The 13,344-nt window shown below is 34.0% G+C and overlaps 1 protein-coding gene across 1 annotated transcript; it reads left to right on the top strand.

Moving 5' to 3' along the window:
• Positions 1-3,762: 3,762 nt before the first annotated feature.
• On the top strand, positions 3,763-13,013 carry LOC147065292 (uncharacterized). The gene is made up of 7 exons (XM_085956417.1): positions 3,763-3,913; positions 4,040-4,175; positions 5,268-5,390; positions 7,004-7,391; positions 8,920-9,011; positions 9,760-9,848; positions 11,734-13,013. The coding sequence occupies exons 1-7, from the start codon at positions 3,794-3,796 to the stop codon at positions 12,034-12,036; spliced, it is 1,251 nt and encodes a 416-aa protein (XP_085812543.1). The 5' UTR covers positions 3,763-3,793; the 3' UTR covers positions 12,037-13,013.
• The last annotated feature ends 331 nt before the right edge of the window (positions 13,014-13,344 follow it).

Raw genomic sequence — 13,344 nt, 5'->3', positions numbered from 1 at the left:
AAAAAAATAGAATTTGGGGTGTATTTGTTAAGTTAAGTCTGAACAATTTATAAACTTTATAGAGAAGATACATTAATATTATTATACTCTCCCTATTCTCATCCTAGAAATTAACTTTTGATGATTATGTAATATTATTGATGATGATATTATGTAAATCATATATTACATTATAAAGATCACATGACTTTTCAATGGTGATCTGTCAGCAATTTGAAACGCTGATTTTCAGTCAGACATTACTACAATGTAAAGATTTACGAATATATTTTACTATATTATTATATAATTTATCATTAAAAGTAAAGGTAAACAAAAGAACGAATTCAAACAGTGCTAAAGCCACTGCCATTTTATGTCCCAAAATAATGCTTTAATGCTATTTTCAAACGACATGTACAAAAATATTGTTTTATGGAATTAATATATTTTATGCGGTTATGAAATTTAAATTTTGGAATAAGTGAAGACAGTTACAGACCTACAAACTTATCTGGAGAAGGAGATGGGGGAGCCACTGTCGAAAACTACCAAATCACGACTCGTAACTGGCAAAATCTGACATTCGGATGACGTTTTCAATATAGCGTCCTATGGTAGTTCGTAGTTCCATTTTTGGCCATTCTACAGATAAGTTTGTAGGTCTGTAATAACATAATAATATAACTTTCCTATGAAGTCGACAAATTGTTCAGAATAAGGTGCCAAAGATTCTTAATTTTTGATCTCTACAGGGTACATGAATTGGTTAATCTAAACGCTGGAATAATTACCAAAGTGTCCAATATTATTTTACTTATATTTATTGCAGTAGTAGTTTATTGTAAGTACAATACAATGAATCCACTGCGATTGAACCATAAAATCGTTGCTTATCACAAATATCAGATTGTGGATATCGGTCGTTGAATATAGATTTTACATATCTTAATCCATAACACAGATCCAATGAGCCGGGTGACCGAATAAATCTTAATTACCAATTAGCCTTTGGGCTGCATTGGAAAAAATTCTTTGTATAATTATTACTTAATTATAAGGTTCTATTACTTAAAGTATGGAACATAATAATGTTATCTTGTATGTTGCCATAACTTTATAATATTATGTAATCATTTGGTGTCAATTTGGTCCACTACTATAATAATAAAAAAATGTTTCGATTACTATTAGGACCATGATTATGATTTGAAAACATATTTATATTTTTATTTACTTACCAATAAAATTTTACCTAATTAATGATTATTTATTGATAGTGTATTAATACATTTGTATTTTGAATTTAATTTTGAAATGGCAACGATTCTACATACTATTATTTATATAACACTGGTTCCTGAAGGTAATGAATTAAAAAAAAAAAAAAATATAGTCATGGCGACCATCCATCCATTTTAGAGAATAATCCTTTATTTGAGGGCAGTGTCCCCAAGATTTATTTTATTTTGAAAAATATACTTTTATTTTACTTATTTGAATGAGAGAAAACATTCATCACATTTATTTTGATTTGCAAGAAAAGCATAAAATAATAAGCTGCTATCGAATCTAGAGTAAAAAAAAAATCAGAAGAAAAACTAATTCAAAGTTCTAAGGAAAAAAATTATGTAAGTACTCTATTCCACCAAGAACATAAGGTAACCGACCACCGTACATGTAAGTACCTATAGGGTAAGTTTATTACGATAGAAGATAGTTATAGGTAATTAATTAATAGGTAAAAGGATTGAGAAAATCACATAAGTGTAATTATGTATGTACTATGATCAATCAATTTGGATTATAAATGGAAGAAACCTTATATTTGTTATGAGATGTGAAATTATTTAGCAAACTCGTGAAGATGGTTAACTCCATAAATAATAACATCGCTCAGTTGCCATTCTGATTTTCTGAAATACGGCATTGTGATTACTTACTTGATTGCAGTCATAAACTAAATAATGATGCCAAAGTGTAGTATTATTAGCTGTTTACTCATCACGATGAATTGTCTTTTTATAATCTCTGTAAATCCCAATGAAGTTCTCTGCAATACGAAGTCACATATAGCCAACTTATTCAGTGGACCAGTGGTCCTTTTTTGCTTCAATTTCATAGATTGGGCACCGTCTGTGCCGCAAAAAGTCTTAGGGTGTGCCGCAAAGGAAGAAGTTTTAAAACCGTTCATTTTAAATAATGCCTATTCATTTAAATCTTCTTCAATTTTAAATAAATTCAACATCTACATATTCAAATAAATATTTATCATGTTCGTACGTAGTGGTCAACGTGACGCAGCGTAGTGAGAGTGCCTCATTTTCTTAGCTAGAGTTGTCAACATTTTGGATATCGCTTTGGAGTCAATATCCTCGATCGGCTACAACAACAATTAAATATCTGTTGCCGTTTGGATCGTCGTATCATTGGTTTTTCAGTGCTCGTGGAAATGAAATCAAAAAAACGAGGGCGGTAACAGATGGTTTAGAGTTGCGTTTTGACAGAATTCTTTCTAAAAAGCAATTGCATCCTTTTCACTAATAAAATTATTACCACCACATTATTTATGTTCAAATATTAAAATAAATTGTTACCTACACTATGATTTCCTTTATTTATAATAATTATTAAGGTGCATTTCCTTTTTTAAGGCATTTTTACTTGGTGTGCCGCGGAACAAATCCCATTCACCAGTGTGCCGTTCAGTAAAAAAGTATGGCAGACACTGATCTATATATAGGAGAAGATTTTTTCAACATCTTTGTGATATTATCTTACGAATTAGAATAAGATAATAGCCAAACATTTTGGATATGGTCGATCCTATAAGATTTACCAACCTTTTTTAGCTTGATTATTTTTGTATAATTATTTAGGCTCTGTCCCTAAAGACGAAGATTCTATATTGGAAAGGTTATCGTCATTGGCTTGGTAAACTTATAGTAACGAAGACAACATACAAAAATATAAAGATTATAATAATATCTCTACTTTTTAAAATCATATTAGCTATTGGTTAGTTAAATTTAAAGTCTCAAACTTTATGAAAGTTTGTATCGTAATATCTACTGAGCAGGGCGACTTTACCTTAAGGGTTCGTAGGGACCATCCCCACATCGTTATCATGTCAAAAATACACGTCCGATATTTTTATTATTGTCATAATATACCTACTTTATTACACTATCTACTTAATTACAAATCTCGTTCTGCAAAGGATGTGAATGCATTAATGTTAGTATACGCATACTGGGGAGCAATCAAAAAACCCCTAGGTGAGTAAAAACGCTCTCTGTATGTCGTTGTTCAAAACTGATAATGGTAAGTCTATAATAGTTATTATTATTGATTAAGTTAATATTTTTAAGCACGCATATTAGATGTGATTAAGTAACGACTGTAAAATTAGTCATTTCCTCATTATTAAAATCATATTATTATAAGTAGCTCGTTACATAATTTATAATATGAATAAGTAGGTAGGTTACCTATGTATAATTAATGGCAAACCCCACGACATGGAAAGTCATCGTGCCACCACTGCTACTCAACTGGGTAAATAATTTAGGTATTTTACTAAAAAAATAAATAAAAACGGTAGCGTTCCTGTACTTTTTTAAGAGTAAGGTATACATTATGATTATTAATTTTTTAGTTTAGTTTATAAAAAAAATTCTGTGAATCACAGTGGCCTAAATTTACCCCATTTAACGGTAGGAAAATATTACAAAATATTCGTAATTTTGTTGACATTCTCATCGAAGTGGTAACACCATACCAATGTTTTGACGTTTCGTTTCGAGTTTTAAAAATGAGTGATGTTTGTCGAATATGTTTACAAGCAGGAGCTTCTGTTCATTTATTTCAGGCCATTATCGATGATATTTCGTTTCAGATGTTTCACAAATTCATATTATGTACTTCAGTCCAGGTGGGTAGATAATTGAACCGGAATGATATTTTATAATAACATTTTTTGCTGTCAAAACATGTACGCAAACCTATCATAAATTATACATTATTTATTACTTTGTATTTTTGCCAACTATTTTCTTAGGTCTCAAATACAGATACGATGCCGAAAGTATTGTGTGCAGTCTGCACCGAAAGGTTGGAAGATGCTTACAGATTGAGAGAACAGGCTCAAAGGAGTGATGCAAACTTGCGGCAACGATTAGGCCTCATCAAAATTGGTAATGATGACATTTTATAAACTTTCAGTTTCCAGTATTGGAATTCAATGAAAACAAATCCTGGTCATGTCAAGTGTTCAATTCGTCATTATTAGGTGCACGACAATCTGGGATTGATTCTGGCTTCTAGCAACTCTCGACACCTACACCAATGCAAAACAGCCTCTTTTTAATTATGTACCCCAAGCAAAACGAAGGTTATCGGTAGCTCATCTACCCATCGAATATTTGACTTACTACTTGTACCATATTGTATTACTTCAATGTGTGTTTGGAGTCAGACTCGGGTCTATACCTAATAGGTTGATCACGTGGCTAACATCCATTTCTCTTAAAAACAAAAATGTGTTAATACAAACTTCCACTCTGTGGAGGCCCATATGATCTTAGCATCGGATATGGTAAAAAAAAAAATCTTAACGTTGCCTACTCTCTTTGAAAGTACATTATTATTCATATGGTGCGAATGACATAACTTACCCAGTCTCTCTTTTATGGTTGGCAACACTGATGTGGTATCCCCAAAGTATACCTCGAGATTATAGCCCACCATACACCAGGCGATCCGTCATCTTCGATCGAAATCGTAGACAATGTGACCATAGCCAGAATATCAAACAAATTTTCTCTTCTCACCAGCCATGGATTCCTCATCACTAGGATAAGGAATCATTGGCTTAGATTATCCTTCTTGGTGGCTACATAATTATTCACTTAGTATTAGCCAGCTCTCATATTTGGATGCGGCGAATGGCGAGCCAGTATAGGAATAACCAATTTGTAGGTGTGTGTATAAGCTCTGGCGTCTTCGACTCGCAGCCTGAAATGCATGCGATTTGTTGATAGCAGTACTGGATTTTTTTTAAACTAAAAAGTCACATTCGACCAATCTGTGGAGCCTCATTTAGCAACGTGTGTTTTCTGAATAACAATGATGTCACATCGACGTATTTGACACGTTGCAGACGATGTTTTGATGTGCGAGCCATCTTAGTGTTAAGTTTGATTTAGCAAACTAGACTAAATATTGTGGAGAGCTGAATTTTGGAGACTCGTCGTAATATTGTGTTAACTATACTATGTTCTTTACAGAATATGCCAATGAAAGTATTTGGAATCAAGAAATACTACCACATAAAAAGGAAACTTTAGAAAAGGTCACTATATCCACAGAATATGGCAATAACGATCAATCGTCTAACGGAGATCAGAATGGTTTGTAAAATGCAGATGGTTTATTATTTTAGAAAATATAATTCTATTACCACTCTGATTGACATGGATAAAAAACATCTTGCATTTGGTTGTGATAGAGCAGGGATGGCGAACCTATGCCACGCGTGCCACCAGTGGCATGCGAGATGATTTTGCATGGCACGCGAATGTTTCATTTTGAAGAGAAAAGAAATAATTAATTATATAATTATATATATTTAAAAAATGTTTTTTTTTATAAAAAAGTTTTACAAATATATCTACCAACAGTACTTACTAATAATATATAATATTACAAAATAATGACGACATAGCCATGCGTATTTTCCTCGGTTTTTCATATTATGTTTAGGTCCCCATCGATGCGCACACGGAAACGATGAAATAAATGGATAAATATAATGAAAAATCGCATTGTATAAAAAATTGCAGGCAAAACATTTTCAAAAATAATCATTACATTTAATCTAAATATATGATTTCATAGGTCGGTCCTTAGGATCGGGGAATTAAAAATAAAAATATTCAATCAACAAACCTTATGAAATTAGTTATCGGCAGTCATTCAAATATATTAACTGCTTGTTATTTTACCTCAAACTTAATCTCTAAAAATAGAAAACCGCTCAGTGATGGAGAATAAAATATGAAAGATAGAAATGCTTCCACGATTTCTTTGAGTAATTTTAAAACAAAAAAAAATATTCAAAGAATAAAAGATATGCCTTTGGTTAGAAATACGGTGAAAGATAGAATATCAATAACTCAATTGTAATATTAAAACCTTTTTAATAAAATTCTTAAAAATTATGTTTTAGAAAACTTAAAAAAAACCTTTTTTTACCCATAAAAAATTGCTTGGCACGTCAGACAGGCGAAAAATATTATGTGGGAAATTTGGGCACGCATACGTTTTCAATTGGCTGCTCAGAACATACATTTTTTGGTCGCTGTGAATTAATCTTTATACACGATGGGTGCTGTGAATGGAATACCTTAGAAACCACTGCATTAGCATTAGCGAATCCAAAGATATTTATAAAAATTAAATAATGAATGCTAAATGCTAGTAAACCTGGATATAGATAAATATTTATATATAGGTACCTTGTCTGATCTTAATAAGACCATGTGGGTCTCCATAGAGTGGAGGTTTGTATTAACAGATTTGTTGTATTTACGAGAAATGGATGTATGCCACTTGCTCAACCTATAAGGTCCATACTCTGACTCCAAACAAAATAAGGCATATGAGGTTAAGACAATGTAGTACTGTAACAATCAATTTCTCTTTGTGTAAACTCCACGTTGGCTGGGTGGCTTACGCATTGGCTTATAATGTCGTGGGTCTCAGGTTCGAATCCTGCGTTTAACAAATACACATATAGTTTTTCAATTTGTGTATGAGTCAGAGTATGGACCTATTAGGTTGGTTGAGCAAGTGACTAACGTCCATTTCTCGTAAAAATAATAAATCTGTTAATACAACTCCACTCCGTGGAGACCCATATAATGTTCTTATTAGAATTGGATATGGTCAAAAGAAAGAAAACTTTTTAATCTTTAGATGCATAACGTCACCAAATTATTTCTTCTTGTGTGCTGGCTTTCAGGAATCGCAGACGACTTTGATGATGTGAAATGTTGTGCGAACGATGATGGACTGGATATTCGAATGAAACCACTTCTAAGGGAAACCATTCTCAAAGTATCCAAAAGTAAATCAGTGGCATGCTTGGTGGCTGGCAATATAAAAGTAACAAAATTGTGTAAGAAACGACCGAAGAAATCCAGAAATAATAACCGTACCGATGGCAAGAATGCTGTCAACACTCGAAAAAAACGAAGTGGATTATCAGAATATAAGGTTGTTCAAAGAAACAATTCTGAAAATCAAAACATAGACACTGAGAATTCTTATGAATGCCAAGATTGCCCCAAAGTTTTTTCTGACTATTCCACTTGCAAAACGCATATGGAGGAAGACCATCCAAAATTCAAGTGAGTTATTCACACAAGAGAATATATTTATATGAAGAAAATGTAATCGAAAACACCCATCTTGGGTTCCATATACCGAACTATAAATTTTGGCTCTGGGGTAAAGTGGTACAAGTTGCATAACAAATAAAATAATAAATTTGTAAGGTGCAGTTCTGTAGCAGTTACAAGCAAGAGACAGGATTCATATATGTATTTTTTTTTAAGTTATAAACATTTCATTCCTAACATTGGATTACACTCAATAGACTCAACAAATGATATTATTTTCAATGACAATTTTTTTTATTCAACGATTCAAAAATTGACACAATTTAGAAAGCGTGAGCAGAGCGAATTGCAAAAATTGCTGGTTAATTTCGTCTCAATTAGATAGGATGGGTATAGCTTAGCTGGTAGAGCACATGGATGTGAATCCCAAGGACGCGGATTCGAATCCTAGTGGCCGTCATATTTTTTTTCGTTTGAAAACATTTTTTCTAGTGGTTATATATTTTTGTGTTTTTATAATTGTGTTTTCAAATTATGGATATTATTTGTATAGCCACATAATAGAAAAAGAGAATCAACATTCAAAAAACTTCTACTATATCTTACTTACTCTGTAGGCATTTTAATCCTAATATTAGATTTAACTCCTATAAGAGATAATAGGATGTTCAGTTGACGCTCTAAAACCCCTGGATCGAAGCACTCATAAATTTTGGTGGATGTAGGTGGAAGTGAAGAACTAAGGACCGATAAGAATGGAAGTAGCTGATGATGATATAAGATGTTATTATTTTCATGATAACTTCGAAGTTATATTAGCTACTTAAAGTCAGACTTTTACCCACTTCAAAGGTTAAGAACAACACATATTAATAAATTTTTCTCTACGTAAGACTTTACTTGAGAACCAGATGTCTTTTACGGAAAATTGAAAAAAGTCATACAATTGCATAAAGTCAGTCTACTCGACACGGTTACCTGTACAATTGATTCCCTTGAATCTTCAGCTCATTAATGATTGGACCAATTAGGCCTTGCGCCCTAAGTGACTTTCAGCATTGCAAAAAAAAATGAAACTATAGAACAAAATGGTATTTAATTTCAATGAAATATTTGAGTATATAATATAAAACATTTGAAGTGTGTGGTTCTTGTGCAGTAGAATCATAGAGTTTTTGTAAACTACGTATTTATAATAAAGCTATTCAGGATCATTATTGAAAGACACAATCAAAATAAACTCATTGGCATCATGGAATATGCAGTACAATACAATACTTGTTGAATGAATGAAGGCGGTATTTTGCTGTGTTTCCATCCAATTATTGGTGCCGTAAATTGTTATAATACAGTTATCTGGATGGGAAACTAACACGATTAGGGGCTTCGCGCACATATTCCGATCGGACCTCACGCTTGATAGGTCCGGCCCTGATCTTCTCTATACATGTTGACAAATTATTGCAGTACCTATGTTTTTTGCAGATTTTGTATTTCAATGTCATGCTTTTCTATTTCATTATTTTATTATTTTTAGGAAAATGGCTGATAACAAATTTATGTGTGAAACATGTGGCAAGACATGTGTGGGTGTTTATGCCCTTGAATTACACATGCGGGTGCACACAGGTGCGTGAATTTTTTTACAGATTTCTTCAAATATTTTATAGAAACTGCAGTGATATACGTTTTCGGACATGCAAATTGGGATCATCCATAAACCCTCATTTTTATGGGCATTTTTGGACTCTTCGTGTCCTATTGTCTCAAAATATTTTACCTACCTGTCTAAGTTACGTCACATTTTTAAACGTGCATAGATTTACTGGCACCCATAGTATATATTTTAAACATCACGATAATAACTGTTTACACGTAAAAGTGCTGACTATCTCACCAATCTCGTTCTTCAAGCGTAAGCCAGAGGCGATATTGTCATTGTATGGTGGTATTTGACCGGTTGTGAAAATTGGTAAACATCAAAAATGTTTTGTGCGGTATAGTTTTTTTTCCCGGCAGGATCGCCACTATCGTTCTAACTCACAGATTCCAACTGTCGCATGAAAATTCACAAGCTACTGAACTTTTTTGATTGATGCATGCAATCTTGATACTTGCACGGATAATGCATTTTCTTGTTATCGTCGCGATACGTACTGTCCTCAGTAAATCCATGCATGTGTAAACCGGTAAGATTCAGATGATTTTTCTTGAAAAATTTGTTTATTTTGGATTTACAAGACTTACAAGATAGAGTGACGATAAATATGATAAATATCCTGATATGAATGGTTGTTCTTGTAGGCTTAAATATAGAAGTTAAAAGATTTTACCCATTTACAGTTGCTGTAACTACTGTAGTTTGTTGTCATTCCAGGTGACAGACCGTTCATTTGTACAGTTTGTGAAAAAAGATTTATACATGCGGGTAATCTGAAAAAGCATGTCATTGCTGTACACCTTAAGGTAAATTAACACTTGTATATTACTCCTATATCCATTTCAATATTACAAACTTGGTTATTTATACCGTTTGAGTTTTTCATTTACCTGTTAATTTTCATTAAATTATTTGATAATCAAGACTTTACAAGACGCAAGATTTAAGAAAGTAACATTCATCATTGATAACTTATTAATAATAGCATCAGAAACATACTTGGACTGATTGGGAATAGACTAATTATGTCCGAGGGCCAAATGCATAGTGACACATAAGTGGCCTTATGGTACGTTTACATCTGACACTTATACCGTTATACTTATTTTATGTGTCGGACATAAAATTTCATTTACTGTTTACACCTGCATGGATCTGACATAAAATTCTGGTATACTTCTCGTTGAAATAAAGTCTCGACACTTTATTCAATGGCAACATTGGAATAAATATATGCGGTGTTTACATATGATATTGTAATTTATTCGGACACTTATTTTGTATACTTCTCAAAAACGTTATGTCAGTTGTCAATATGGGAATGTTAAAAAAGAAAGCAGCGAGTGTTATTATTTTCTATCTTTCTATAAGTCTTTTGGCAACAAAAAGGAGGAAAAAATGGTCTAGATGGGTGCGGGAATGGATTCAGCGACGAGAAGAACTAGGTGCCTTCCGTTTAATGTCAGAGTTTAAAATCGAAGATCCAACTCAATTTGTGAACTCTAGTTTGCAAGATTGGACCTTTTGCCAAAAAACAAGACACACAATTCAGAAATGCGTAGAAGAACGATTAACAGTAACATTGCGATATCTAGCACTTGATCGTCATTGCATATTCAATATAATATTATCGTACCTAATACGAGTGCAGGTGTGGGCCAAAATGAATTAGGTAATACCATTTGAAGCGCATTTTTTCTTCACAGAGTGCATCAGAATTAATCGTATGTGCCGAGAACAAGCGATATTTTATTTTCGAACAAAATCCATAGAACACGGCACATCCGATTTATTTCTCATTGTCTATGATTTTTGACAGATCGCTACAGTACATTAAAGTATATTAGTCTATGAGTACATTTATTAACGTAAACGTTGGGCATACATTCATGGTTTACCTATGATTATTGATTGTCCGTTGTTTTAGAAATATACATATGCAATTCATTCATTCAATTCACTAGGTACCTGTCAAACTACGAATATTGTGTCAGGTACTTGACATAAAAGTAGACGGTGGTCCAACTTCGGTGATATATCGCTCCAAGTTCGAACTTGTCGAATACGCGGTGTTTACATTTGCGTATATAAGTAGATTGAATAAGTGGTAGGTGAGAGTCGACACACGCAAAATAAGTGGCAGATACAAATATTCTTACTGTTTACACTTAAGTGAATATGGTGTCATACATAAATATGACCATATTAGTGTCAAATGTAAACGTACCATTAGGCAACTTTTAACCTTGTGCCACTGAAATCAGTGTCTTAATGGGAGTGAGAAAAACAGGCAACATTTTTATTGTTGATATTATTATTCGTATTAGAATGTCAGTTGAGGTTAACTCCATTAGATTTTTCAATGATTTTTTTTTAAATGTTTGTTTCTGAGGCTGTTATAAATTATTTATACTGTATACCTTGTCTACTATCATTTTATATTGCTAAGGTGAGTAACACTATCTCCCGCCAAGTACAAGAACTATCTTAAAAGATTTCTTCACAAAAATCGGTTGATGGCAATTCACTCATTGTTATTCAACCATAAATCAAAACTCTGGATTGACATGTCCAACCGATACATGAGAACCTGTGTGTGTTATCCACTACTCAGCGGTGGGCACTAGATGTGATAACTGTACATTATTCGAAGGTAGTATAATTTTCTAATAGTGAATCCTCTGTCTCTAGGAGAAGCCCTTTGAGTGTAAGCATTGCCCGAGTCGCTTTTCTTGTCAATCGAGTCTACTTAACCACACCAGGATCCACACGGGAGAGCGTAAATATCCTTGTGAGTTTTGTGAAAAGCGGTTTATAACCAGTACCAAACGCAGAAGACATCAATTGTTACATACCAAGGCGAAACCCTACATCTGTAAAATTTGTGGCGGTACTTATACGAGGCATGAAAATTTAAAGTCACATGTTACGAAAGCCCACCTTGAAGTTTCCACAGAAGAAATAGCCAATTATTGCGAGAGAATGGCTTATTAAATGAAGTATGTTGATTTGAATATGCATAACAATCATGCAATTGCTGTGTCCTACGTGACTTCATTCTCAAGCAGCCCTATTCTATTATTCATGTTATCACCGGCCTTCCGCGTGTGAAGCAGAGATAGCAGGCCGTGATAACGTCAAGGTCAAAGTGGGGGTGGGAGACAGAAACGCACGGGGTATGTTGTGTTGTGGCTGGTTTATTTTTATCGTATTCGCGATTTGGCGGGCTGCAGACGTGGTGTCGCGGGCTTGGCTGCTGGGGCTTCGCATCCGAGGCGATGCTCGCTGTCCGATGGGAGATAGGGTCGGGGCTTGCGGCTTGGCGTGCTGCCGATGTGGTCCTTTGTTCCTGGAGATGCTTGAGAAGTCTGCCGACGCGGTCCTTTTTGGCGGGAGATATCTCTTGGCTTCGCGTCCGAGGCGAGCAGAGACGATGCTCGCTGTTCGGCGGCCAATCGAAGAAGAACCTTTTCGCGCGTGTTCAACCGTCAGATTCGGCGTCATCCCGCTCTCGGTCGCGAACCTCCCTGTTTTACCGACAAATTGACCGGTGGCGGCGCTATCGGTAGGCCGCGTCTGTTTTGGCGGGATTCTGACGAATTTGGATTTTTGATTTCGAGGCGGGCTCTGCTCGGCCGAGAACCACGAAGAGTGGATGTAGGCTGTGGTGTTCTGGGAAAGTTGATGGTTCGGTCCGCCCTTTGAGGTAGTCTCCTGTGGGAGACTTTCATCTGGTATCAATGTCTAATATGAAATTAAGCACTATGGCAATATTAACCGTGTACAAGTGCTATATTTCATGTTATCGAAATACCAATATAAATCGTCCGGTGTTTGACTTTAGTAGCTAAAGTCATCACAGTATAAAACAGGGTTGGCGAACCTTTTTACATACGCGTGCCAAAATTTCATGTGCCTGGCGTGACGTGCCAAGCAGTTTTTTTATGGCGAAAAAAAGTATTAAGTTTTCTAAAAAAATGGTTTTTACGAATTCTATTAAAAAGGTTTAAAAATTAAAATTGAGTTATTGATAATCTATCTTTTACCGTATTTCTAGCCGAAGGCGTATCTTTTATTCTTTGAATATTTTTTTCCTTGTTTTCAAAATTATTCAAAGAGATCATGGAAGCATTTAATCCAATCATCTTTCATAAGTATCATAATATAATATTATTATATTCTCCATCACTGATCGGTTTTCCATTTTTAGAGATTATGTTTGAGATAAAATAACAAGCAGTTATTATATTTGAATGACTGCCGATAATTAATTTCATAAGGTTTGTTGATTGAATATTTTTA

The sequence above is a fragment of the Rhyacophila brunnea genome, unplaced genomic scaffold (assembly GCF_057557595.1).
Source record: "Rhyacophila brunnea isolate RB1 unplaced genomic scaffold, BYU_Rbru_1.0 scaffold_6, whole genome shotgun sequence".
NCBI classification, from domain to species: Eukaryota; Metazoa; Arthropoda; class Insecta; order Trichoptera; family Rhyacophilidae; genus Rhyacophila; species Rhyacophila brunnea.
The sequence above is the reverse complement of the archived record's forward strand: the minus strand, read 5'-3'. Positions and strand labels throughout refer to the sequence as shown.